The sequence below is a fragment of the Choloepus didactylus genome, chromosome 6 (assembly GCF_015220235.1).
Source record: "Choloepus didactylus isolate mChoDid1 chromosome 6, mChoDid1.pri, whole genome shotgun sequence".
Lineage (NCBI taxonomy): Eukaryota > Metazoa > Chordata > Mammalia > Pilosa > Megalonychidae > Choloepus > Choloepus didactylus.
This window is the reverse complement of record NC_051312.1, coordinates 9,631,590-9,643,518: the sequence shown is the minus strand read 5'-3', so window position 1 is coordinate 9,643,518 and position 11,929 is coordinate 9,631,590. Positions and strand designations below refer to the sequence as shown.

At 64.8% G+C, this 11,929-nt stretch overlaps 1 protein-coding gene across 1 annotated transcript; it reads left to right on the top strand.

Annotated features, from left to right (window-relative positions):
* The first annotated feature begins 198 nt into the window (after nt 1-198).
* SIPA1 (signal-induced proliferation-associated 1) lies at nt 199-11,047 on the top strand. The gene is given in 17 exon segments (XM_037839379.1): nt 199-271; nt 2,628-3,402; nt 3,891-4,018; nt 4,102-4,278; nt 5,999-6,173; nt 6,726-6,829; nt 7,092-7,249; nt 7,340-7,616; nt 7,618-7,950; nt 8,236-8,510; nt 9,288-9,506; nt 9,617-9,728; nt 9,824-9,932; nt 10,020-10,121; nt 10,212-10,266; nt 10,473-10,551; nt 10,635-11,047. Coding segments are annotated over 16 exon segments (3,123 nt in total). The 5' UTR covers nt 199-271; nt 2,628-2,729; the 3' UTR covers nt 10,782-11,047.
* Nucleotides 11,048-11,929: the final 882 nt, after the last annotated feature.

Below are 11,929 nucleotides of genomic sequence, written 5' to 3'. Positions count from 1 at the left end.
CTGGCAGGCCGCAGTTGGTTCCCATCTCCCAGCCGGGGAAACGGGCCGAGGGAGGCCGTTCCGGCGGGTGCTCGGGCTGAGCGGGGCCGGCGCGGGAGCCTGGGTCCGGCGACACCCACCAGCTCCGGTCCCGTCCCGTGCAGGCCCCGCCTCCGAGGCCCCGCCCCTGGCATGGCCCCGCCCCCAGGCGGAACCGGCGCCGGGAGCGGTAGCGGGAGAGCGGGCAGCGGGACACCAGCGCGGGAGGCGGCGACCGGGAGGGAGCCCGGAGGTACTGGCGGGCGCGGGCGCGGGCGCGGGAGGCACCGCCGTCGGGCCGGACAGGCGAGAAGGTGGCCTGGCCGTGGGCTCGGGGCACGCGGGGATGGGGCTGTGGTGGGGGGGATCCTCGCCGCCTTCACCGCCTGCACCCTCCCCACCTCCCTCGGGGCTCCGGCCCCAGTCCCGAGTCAGTACGGCCAGTCCCCTGCCTCCGGCCCCCCTCGGTTCTCTGCGTGCCGGCCCAGCCCGGCCGGTGGGCGGGGAGTAGATGTGGCGGCTCCAGGCTCCTCTCGGAGGCGCTGGCGGCTGCCTCTGCTGCTGGGGCCATGCGGGGCTCCCCCGGTTCTGGGGCTCCCCTTCTCCCTGGGCGGCCTCCTCCCCAGCCTTTGCACACCGCCTCTCAGTCCCGGGCTCGGCCTGGGAGGAAACATCTGTCGCGCCCCCTGGCAGCAGAACCGGGGTCATGACCTCCAGATGTGCTGGGAAGCGTCCAGCGCCTCCTCCTGGGGCGCCCAGGCTTTCCGGATCTGTGGGGGTGGGTCTGGCCCCCTCCTCTTCAGTGACACAGGCCTCAAGGAATGTCCCAGCCTCAATGGGCCCTGTGTGAAGCTTTGGGGTGGGGGGCCGAGCCCAAGAACACCCCCCAAGGCAGGGCCAAAGCCTGGCCCTGGGCCAGAGTGACAGGCAGCCCATAGGCCTGGCGTGCACACATCCGCACAGCTGGCCCACGGGGTGCAGAGCTCAGCACCCCAGCCCAGCAGGGGCCCACACAGACCCTCATGCCACCCCACCACCGCACACACCACCCAGCGCCGCCCACGCCTGTACACAACAGAGCTTAGGCCATGGGGCTGGGGACTCTCTCTGCCACAGACACACTTGGCACATGGTTGGCTTCCCTCCCTTCACCTTTCATTCTTGCTGCAGCCTGGGGACAGGAATGGCAAGCCCCATTTTAGAGATGAGCAAACTGAGGCTCAAGGCCAGGGTCAGAGCCTGCCCTACGGGAAACCCAGGAGGAGATGCCCTGGGCTTTGGAGGCCTGCCTCTGCTTGCTTCTGGGGGCCCCAGCCTAGGAAGCACCTGCCTCTCCCCCTCCTGGCCCAGCCCACACGCTGTTCCTGGACAATGCATGCAGACCACCAGCAGGTGCCCACGCCCCCATGGAGGGTCCCCATGCCCCCCACCCCAGCTGCCCAATTCATCCTGGGTAACCTGGGTGGGCTCCACTAGCACATACACACAGTTCTTTGCACCTGGCCCTGGTCGCCCCACATTTCCGCATTAGCAGGTCTCTGGGGCCTCGGGTGTCTCACTCTTACATCCTGTGAGACCTGCAGCCTCAGCCCAGCCACCCCCCACCCACGCACCCAGACACCCAGGGACAGGGGTGGGCGGGGGCAGTGCTCTTAGATCCTGGAGTTTGGCAGAGCCCGGTTCAAATCCCGGCTCTGATGTGGAATTGCTTCAGCCAAGAGCATCTCCTTCTCTGGACCTCAGTTTGACTGCCTGTCCCGTGGGGTTCAGACCCCCAGTCAGCGTCAGTGAGGTGAGGGAGGCAGAGGTCCCTAGGGTCCTGGTTCCAGCAAAGGGGCTGAGTCAGTGTGACACCCTCCCCTGCCCCCAGACGGTGGCCTGCGAGGGGGTGGGCCTGGGCCATCTTTTGGGCCAGGGCGACTTGATTCCCAGGACTGAGCTGCTGTGACCCCAGCACCTTCCTCAGGATGTGAGGGCCTGGCAGGGGGCTGGGCCCAGGGTTGGGGCCACTTCCTGTGTTGAAGGAAGTTCTCTTGCCATTCCTGCTGTGCTTCCGGTGCCCCTGGGAACCTGTGTCCTTGAGGTATCGAGGCCACCAGGACTGGGGCACTGAGACTGGCCTCTGGGTGCTCCGCTCCTCAGGGACCCTGGAGGAAGTGGGACGGGAGGGGAGGAAGGTCTCTGGGGACAGGACGTCCTCCCTTTGTCAAGTGGGCAGGACCCAGACACCAGAGGCCCTGTGGTTTCCCGGCCCAGCGGAGGCAAGTGCTCTGTCCAGTTGGCCTGGGCCATGGTGGGGACCTCACTGGGGGTCCCCTAGCCAAAGCCAGGGTGCCTGGGGTCTGTGGCAGCTCTGGGACTGCCCAGGGCTCTAGGACCCTCAGGGTCAAGGGCCCAAAAGCCCAGCCCCTGGGCAGGGCCAGTGCTAGCCGGGGGAGGGGGCTGGGAACCTTAGCCCCAGGCAGACAAGGAAGTGGCCAGGAAAGCGGAAGCGGCTTTGATGGTCGCGGAGGGGGCCGGAAGCCAACCCGGGTAGCGGAGGACCAGGCTGGGGGCCTGGGTTCCTGTTTTCTCCCCAGGCCCCTCTGAGCAGCCCCCTCCTCCCTCAGGGCAGGAATCGTTGCCACGACCTTGGCCCACCGGCAGGGCACCCAGCACTCGTGCCCGCCAATGCGGCCCGGCCCCCGGAAAGCCAGGCCGGCCGCACACCCATGTGGGCCGGCGGCGTGGGCAGCCCTCGGCGGGGCATGGCCCCGGCACCCACCGATGACCTCTTTGCCCGCAAGCTGCGCCAGCCAGCGCGGCCCCCGCTGACACCGCACACCTTCGAGCCCAGGCCAGCCCGGGGACCGCTCCTGCGCAGCGGCAGTGATGCAGGCGAGGCCCGGCCTCCCGTGCCAACCAGCCCCCGGGCCCGGGCCCACAGCCACGAGGAGCCCGGCCGCCCCGCTGCGGCCCCCAGCCGGCTCTTCGCTGACCCGCTGGCCTTGCTGGGGCTGCCGGCCAAGGAGCCGGAGCCTGCCTTCCTGCCAGTGCCAGAGCCCCGCTGGTTCGCCCACTACGATGTGCAGAGCCTGCTCTTTGACTGGGCGCCAAGGCCACGGGGGTCAGGGGGCCACAGCGAAGCCGCCTCTGGGGCCCTGGCCACGGACCAGGAGCGGGCCGCCAGCTCGGACCTGCTGCTTGGGGCACCTGGCTTCGTGAGCGAGCTCGGGGGTGAGGGCGAGCTAGGCCTGGGGGGGCCTGTGTCCTCTCCCGTGCCCCCTGCGCTGCCCAACGCAGCCGTGTCCATCCTGGAGGAGCCCCAGAACCGGACCTCGGCCTACAGCCTGGAGCACACAGACTTGGGTGCTGGCTACTACCGCAAGTACTTCTATGGCAAAGGTAAGCGGGAGGTGGGCCCCGGGAGATGGCAGCTTTGCAGGGAGTGCATGTGGGGGCCTGGGCGACAGTGGTCATTGTCACCTGCAGTGCACAGAGCCAGGCTCTTGCCCCTCTGCGTCCACCTGCTTCATCTTCATACCTCCCAGGTTGGAGGAGACACCTTACCTACATTTCTGGTCTTTCCACTGTCCAGAAAGGAGGGTCCGGGGACCTCTGTGGGGAGAAGGCTATGGGCATGGTGGGTGGGGCAGGACAGGGTCTCGGCCTGGGGGCAGGCAGCCATTGGTCCCCCGGGTCTGGAGCCAGGTGTGGGCAAGGGATGATGTGGATGGGGCTTTGCGGGGGTGGGCAGGGCTTAGTCTGGAGTCTGGGAGCTGCACCTGGTGGTGAGAGAGGCCTAGGGTGGGACTTAGCACAGGTGTGATCATGGGGGTCGGGTTGCCATGGATCAGGGGCGCGACCAATTACCCACGGTGGGGCCTTCCCAGACCACCAGAACTTCTTCGGGCTGGACGAGGTGCTGGGCCCGGTGGCGGTGAGCCTGCGGCGGGAGGAGAAGGAGGGCAACGGAGGGACCACCCTGCACAGCTACCGCATCATCGTGCGGACCACGCAGGTGGGCCAGGAGCAGGGATCAGGCCGCGGGTTGCCTCCTGCACACCCCATACACATCCTGAGCACCTCTACACCCATCCCCAGCTCCGGACGCTCCGCGGCACCATCTCGGAGGACGCGTTGCCGCCGGGGCCCCCACGAGGCCTGTCCCCAAGGAAGCTTCTGGAACATGTGGCACCGCGGTTGAGCCCTACCTGCCTGCGCCTGGGCTCAGCCTCACCCAAGGTGCCACGAACGCTGCTCACGCTGGACGAGCAAGTGGTGAGTGGCCCACAGGCCCCCAGCCCTACAACTTAGACCTGGTCCCCAGCACCAAGGGGCCTCAGGAGAGCTGGCCTTCCAGAAGGGGGGCACCGGAAGTCATCTGGAGTCTTGTCTCTCAAATAAGGGGTGTGGGCCAGCAGCACCCACATCACCTGGGAGCTTGTTAGAGATGCAGATTCTCAGGCCCCACCTCAGCCCTGCTGAATCCCGGTATGTCTAGGAAGCAGTGGTCTGACTGACACTTCCCGTCCTCCCATTTGCCCTGCAGCCTCTGCTTGGTTTCCTCCCAGGGTGGGGTGTTCCCTGCTTCCTGGGGCTGCCCATTCCGCTGCCGGAGAGTTCAGGCCAACTGGAAGTCCTTCCCTTCCTTGCAGTGGAAGCTGCCCACTGGGTGGGATTCTCCTTTTCCGAGACATTCGATCCACCAGTGGTCCAACAAATACTTCTCCCAACCCCTCCTTGGTGCCAGGCTCTACACCGGATGCTGGGGACATGTCCCGGCCGGCTGGGAGAGACTGACCCACAGAGCATCACTGAAATACAGGGGCAGGAGAGCAGTGAAAGAGGGGTATCGAGGGCTCAGGCGGGCCCAGAGGCATTTGCCGACAAGAAACCAAGCCAGGATGAGCAGGAGTTTTCTGGGCAAAAGGAACTGGCCACAGACTGAAAGCATGTCACATCTGGGGACCTGTGGGCAGTTCACTGTGGCTGGAGTAGGGCTGGGGACGAGGGGGTGAGGAAAGGTTGGTGCTGAGGCACTGGGGAGCCATGGAAGGGTTCAAAGCAGACCTGAGAGGCAGAGTGTCCCGTGAGCTACAGTGTGAGGGCTAGACTAGAGGGCAGAGAGGCCAGGCCAAAAGCTGTTGGCAGGCATTTAGGCCAGACATGGTGGTGATGGTAATGGTGGTGGACGTGAAGAGCTGCCAGCCCAGGGTTAGAGCCGGTAGCCTATGTGACTGACGCAAGGTGAGGGCGAGAGGGTGTTGTGAGGCTCCCCAGTGTCTTGGCCCCCAGGAGTGGCGTTTTTCTGGAGCCAGAAACCCTGGAGGAGGGAGGGGACAGGGAGTGAGGAGGAGGTGACAACCAGGTGACTGGAGAAATGGATCTGGAGTGTGGGAGAAAATTCCGGGCTGGAGGCAGAGATGAGATCTCATACTGGAGATGGTCCTGGCAGCCAAAGGCCAGGAACAAGGTGAAGAAGCAGCTCGGGTCTCTTGCCCCAGGCAGGACGAGGTTCCAGGAGGGAGCGGGCCCCAGTGCCAGCCGTGGCCTAGAGCATGCTGCCATGGGAGCCGGGGCTCCAGGGGGCAGGGGGGAACGAAGGCCAAGTGGGGACTGCCAGGGAGGACAAGCTCGGCTTTGAAGAAGGGAGGTGGGAGCTGGAGGGTAAGCTGGCCTGGTTGCCATGGGGACAGGGCCCCGTTAGCCACCTATGGAAAGGAGCTGGGGGCAGAGGGGGAAGAGCGATGGTACCCGGCTTATAGGGAGGGGAGGACAGCCTAGCCTTGAGATAAGGAGGTGACAATACGAACTTGCATGGGGAATGCCCACAGGGTCCTCTCTGGGAGTCACCTCTCCTGTCACATGAGAACTGACCCTCCACCCTCTGAGCAGTGGGAGCAGGACAGACGGTACCCACTTGCTAGGGAGGACATGGAGGCAGCCCAGAGGGGGCTGGTGCTCAGGGCCACACCTCAAGTGTCCTCTCCCCCCTCAGCTGAGCTGCCAGCGCAAGGTGGGCATCCTGTACTGCCGGGCAGGCCAGGGCTCGGAGGAGGAGATGTACAACAACCAGGAGGCGGGAGCTCCCTTCATGCAGTTCCTTACCCTGCTGGGCAACGTGGTGCGGCTCAAGGGCTTCGAGAGTTACCGGGCCCAGCTGGACACCAAAAGTGAGGCCCCAGGTGGCTGGGGACAGGCGGCTTCTCACTTCTCTGTCCCCTATTGTCCAGGGGCTGGGGGCTGAGGAGTTCTTTGGGTTGGCTGAGGATGTGGGTCGGGGGCTGCAGAAGGCCAAGCCATGGGCTGGAAGGAGGGGCTGGGATTGTCCCCCAAAGGCCCCGGTACCCTGCTGCCTGAGCTGGGCCCAAGTGGGTTTGGGGGCACCACCCTCTCCATCATGCATCCCCCACCAGCCCAGCCTCTGGGGCACCACACGTGTGCACGCTGTGCTAACTATCTATCCTCTCCACGGACACCCACCCCTGCCTCCCTCTTGGGGGACCATTTCTTTGTTTCCGTCTTCATTCTCTCAGCACCTCCATCCTGGCCTCCCTGCACTCTGGTGTGGGCGATGGAGGCTGGAGCCTGAGGCTGAGCAGCTGGGATCTGGGGGCCTGGGTGTTGACTGGTGGCCCCGTGGGGGTTGTCCACCTGCCTCTGCCCCAGGAGTTGGGGCCCCAGAGTTCCCTCTGGCCCTCTGTGACCCCCATCTCTGGCCACAGCGGACTCCACGGGCACACACTCCCTCTACACCACGTACCAGGACCATGAGATCATGTTCCACGTGTCCACGATGCTGCCGTACACCCCCAGTAACCAGCAGCAGGTGGGAGAGGGGCTGGGGTGGGGTGGGGGGTGCCAGGGCTCTGGAGAACCAGGGGGAAGGTAAAATTAGAGCCTTGGCCTGGGCTCTGGTGACCCCCACAACCCTATCCTCTGCTGTTCCCTTCCCCAGAGACAAACTCCCCAGGGCTTCACCTCCGATGGGGGTGGGGTGCCCCTGCTGCCCGGGCGCTGCCTTGTCGGAAGAGGAGGGGCTTGGGGAACAGAAGGGCCCCCACCCTGACACGGCTCTATCTAACCCCCAGCTCCTGCGGAAGCGCCACATCGGCAACGACATCGTGACCATCGTGTTCCAGGAGCCCGGCAGCAAGCCCTTCTGCCCCACCACCATCCGCTCGCACTTCCAGCACGTGTTCCTCGTGGTGCGGGCGGAGGCGCCCTGCACCCCGCACACCTCCTACAGGTGGGCGTCTGGGTGGCCCCAGGCCAGGCACCTGCAGGGAGCCCTGAGCGGGCCCTCCATGTTTCCCCTGACCGCTTCCCTTCCCCGCAGGGTGGCCGTGAGCCGCACTCAGGACACCCCGGCCTTTGGGCCAGCCCTGCCCCCAGGCGGAGGCCCCTTCGCCGCCAACGCCGACTTCCGGGCCTTCCTGTTGGCCAAGGCGCTCAATGGCGAGCAGGCGGCGGGCCATGCGCGCCAGTTCCACGCCATGGCCACGCGCACGCGCCAGCAGTACCTGCAGGAACTGGCCACCAACGAGGTGACCACGACGTCGCTGGACTCGGCCTCGCGCTTCGGCCTGCCCTCCCTGGGCGGGAGGCGCCGGGCGCCCCCCTCGCAGCCCAGGCGCCGAGCTGCAGGCTGCGGGCGCGCTGGTGTGGGGCGTGCGCGCGGCGCCCGGGGCGCGGGGCGCGGCGGCGGCGGAGGCGGGCGGCCCCGACGGCGCCGAGGTGTCCTGCCTGCTGGGCATCTCGGCCGAGGCGCTGGTGCTGGTGGCGCCGTGCGACGGCCGCGTAGTCTTCAACTGCGCCAGCCGCGACGTGCTGGCCTGGACCTTCTCGGAGCAGCAGCTCGACCTGTACCACGGCCGCGGGGAGGCCATCACGTTGCGGCTAGACGGGCCCCCCGGCCAAGCCGTGGGCGAGGTCGTGGCGCGCCTGCAGGTGGGCGGGAGTGGGAAACTGAGGCCCAGGAGAAAGGGCGCGCATCGGGGACGGAGCTTGCTTCCCCTCTCCCACCCTTCCTGCGAAAGGGAAAGGCGTGTGATCTGGGGGCCCCCGGACAAGTGACTTCTGGTCGCAGAGCCGCAGGCCTTCATCTGTAGGGTGGGTGGTTACTGATCTCCTCGCGGCAGGTGCAAAGTTCCGTGTGGCCTGGGACGCGCGGGTCCCGGGGGACCCTCCTCCGGGCAGCTCCGCCAACGCCCCGCCGCTGTCCTTGCCCCGCAGCTGGTGAGCCGCGGCTGCGAGACTCGCGAGCTAGCTCTGCCCCGCGACGGCCAGGGCCGCCTGGGCTTCGAGGTGGACGCTGAGGGCTTCGTCACGCACGTGGAGCGCTTCACGTTCGCCGAAACGGCGGGGCTGCGGCCCGGGGCGCGCCTGCTGCGCGTGTGCGGCCGGACGCTGCCCCGCCTGGGCCCCGACGCCGCCGCCCAGCTGCTGCGCTCTGCGCCCAAGGTCTGCGTCACCGTCCTGCCCCCGGACGAGAGCGGCCGGCCCCGCAGGTCAGGGCGATGGGGACGCCGGGAGGGCCGCGGCGTAGCATTAGCTGGAGAATCCTTGCGGGTGCCGTCCCTTGGGTTGTGGGATTTTCTGGTCTCAACCATTACCCCCTCCCGCCCCCGCTATTGATTACTCACGGCGTTAAGCCAGGGTTTGGCAGATAGGAAGTGTTTTTAGGCTTTTCTGGCCATCTGGTTTTGGTCACAATTACTCAACTCTGTCTTGGAGTGCAAAAGCAGCCGCAGACAATACGTAAGTGAATGAGCCTGGCGGTGTTCCACTACAACTTTATTTATGGGCACTGCAATTTGTATTTTATGTAACTTTCACATACACAGAATATTTTTTTGGTCTCTTTCAACCATATAAAACCATTCTTAGCTGGAAAGAGTACAGAAACAGGCTTGCAGCTGGGCTTGGCTCCCAGGCTGTACTTGGCTCCCAGGCTGTACTTTTTGGAGCTCTAGGCTAAGTGAGTTACCTGTGTTGTTATTTTATCCTCACAGCAAGTTATGAGCTATTATCCCAATTTCACAGATGGAGAAATTGAGGCTCAGAGTGATTTGCCCATGAGACAGAGGGGCAGCACTGGGATTTGAACCTAGGCCTGGAAAAATGGCCAGTAGCCAGGCAAATGTTTTTCATTGTTGTCAGGGAGTTTGGGGTGTGCTTCTCCTCCTGGAGAGCCTCAGGCAATGACTAGGAGTGGGTTTGGGGGTGCAGGCAGCTGGCGGAGGCAGGTCTATTGACTGATGCCGCCTGTTCCCCCCCCTGCCCAGGAGTTTTTCGGAGCTGTACACGCTGTCTCTGCAGGAGCCCAGCCGGCGGGGGGCCCCAGAACCGGTACCAGATGAGGCCCCTGTGGTGGTCCTGCTGCCCGCCACCAAGCAGCTGCTGCACCTGTGCCTGCCTGATGGTGGTGGCCCAACAGGGCTTGGGGACCTGGCTGAGGAGAGGACCGAGTTTCTGCACAGCCAGAGCCCACCGTCACGCCACAGGTGCACCCTCCTGCTTGCCCTGTCCTCCGGTCTGGGTGAGGCCTGGATAGCAGGCTGGGCACAGGCCACGGATCCGGTTTCTAGGGCTGAGCTGCCCCTGCATTCCCCAGCTCCCTGTCGGATGAGGCCCCGGTCTTGCCCAACACCACCCCAGACCTCCTCTTGGCCACACAGGCCAAGCCATCAGCGCCTGGTGCTGGCAGGGAGACACCCCCCACCCAGGTGAGCAGCACCAAGGCTTGGGGGCCCAACGGGCAAGGGTAGGTTGCCTGGTGATAGTGGGTGTTACCGCATTTGCACCCATTTCTCACCCCCAGGATGGGCCAGGCGATCCCAGTGACACTGAGGACCAGAGCAACCCAGCCCCGGAGCTGAGGGCCTCCTTCCTGCCAAGGACCTTGTCTCTGCGCAACTCCATCAGCAAGAGTGAGTCTGGAGCCAGCGGGTAGGGAGGGGTGCGGGAAGGGGGCTGGCCCGGGCTATGCCTGCCTGAGCCCCCTCCCTTGTCCGCAGTCATGTCAGAGGCAGGCAGTGAGACCCTGGAGGACGAGTGGCAGTCCATCTCCGAGATCGCTTCCACTTGCAACACCATCCTGGAGTCGCTGTCTCGGGAGGGTGAGGCCACCAGGGCGCCTGGGGTTGGAGCCTGGATGGGGCTCCTTCACCCTTTACCCACCTGCCCACACAGGCCCTCTGTCCCCACAGGACAGCCCATCCCAGAGAGTGGAGACCCCAAGGGAACCCCAAAGTCCGATGCTGAGTAAGGCTCCCTGATCATGCCCTGTCACCGTGCCTCAGTGGCCATCATTCGTGCCTGTTCCTTGGGGTCATCTGTGTCATGGTTCCAGGGCTCTCCTTTATCATGTACTTAAGAGCTGGACCCCTCTCACTCAGGTGGGTCTGGGAGCCAGCCCGTGTGCTGCCCCCTGCCCTGACCCCACTGAATCCTGACCCCCATGTTCTCAGGCCAGAACCGGGGAGCCTGTCAGAGAAGGTCTCTCACCTGGAGTCCTTGCTTAGGAAGCTTCAGGAGGATCTGGAAAAGGTGAGGGGGCAGGGCTGGCGTCAGGGGGTAGGGGGCATGGGCCAGAGTCCGTCTTCTCTGACTCCTGCCTCCCGCCCCCGCAGGAGAAGGCAGACAGGGCGGCCCTGGAGGAGGAGGTGCGCAGCCTGCGGCACAGCAACCAGCGGCTCCAGGCTGAATCGGAGAATGCGGCCACCCGCCTCCTCCTGGCCTCCAAGCAGCTGGGCTCAGCCACCACCGACCTGGCCTGAGCCATCCGGTGCAGCGTCAGACTTGGCTACAGCCCGGCCTGGCCCAGCTGGGAACTGCCCAAACCCCATCCGGGTCCTTGGGCCTCCCCCTGGGCCCTGGGCCCTCCTCAGGAACTCTCTCCCCATGTGGAGGACGCATCTTAGCACTGCCCCCACTCCCCGGCCCATTATTTGGTGGCGAAGTTGCCCCTACCTCATCCCTATTTGTAAATATCCTTCAGAGAAAGGGGGGCTTCAGGGAGTAAAGAAGCCACAAGCCACTGCTATTTGTCTGTCTCTGTGTCCACGCTGCTTATGACGTAGGGGGTAAGGGGTTTTGCCCCCAGGGGTCCCAGCCTGGCTCCCAGGGCCCCTCTGATAGGCAGGCCCTGGGGACACTGGCTCAGGGTCGGGCTGGCTCTCATTGAGGGGGTCTCTGAGGCTAGACCACCCCTTGGCTTTTCCCCTGCAAACATTTATTTGGTTCTGTTGGGAAGCAGGTAGTCACACTCCACACCTTCTTGCTTAGTCCTCAGAGCCTGGGCCAGCCAACCCCCTACCTGGGACCAAACCTGAGGTGCTGGGATCAGGGGCAGAGGAGGGGCAGAGCTTAGGGGCCCAGGAGAGCCTGGCTGTGCCCCCTTGTAAGGCCCTGCCTCAAGTGCTGGCCCCACCACTCTGCCATCGATAAGTCTCCAAGCTTGGCAGTCCCACAACCAGCTGCTAGATCCTGAAGGTACCACAGGCCCAATTGGCAGCCTGTCTGTCTCAGTTGCCAGGGGGGATGTTTCTCTGTCCTTGAGGAAATTGGTCCCTGATCCCCTTTTCTCCTCACCAAGCTGTGCCTTTCCCAGCTTGGACATCATCCAGACCCTCTGTTTCCGAGGCCCAGAGAAGGCACTGACTTCCTGGCATCACATGTTGAGTTCAGCCTCTTTGCCAGGCTGACCAAGGCTCACACTGCTGCGACCCAGGCCCTGGGTCCACTCTAGCATGATGGGTTAGATTCATAGTCAGTATCAGCAGATCAGGACAGCAGCATGGAGGGGTTTTGAAGGTTGAGTAGGAGTTCATCAGCAGTGAAAGCAAAGTTATCCCAGGTAGGACCAGGCATGTGTGGGGGTGTCTGTTGGACTGGGATCAGGGTGCACAGAGGCACCCAGGATCAA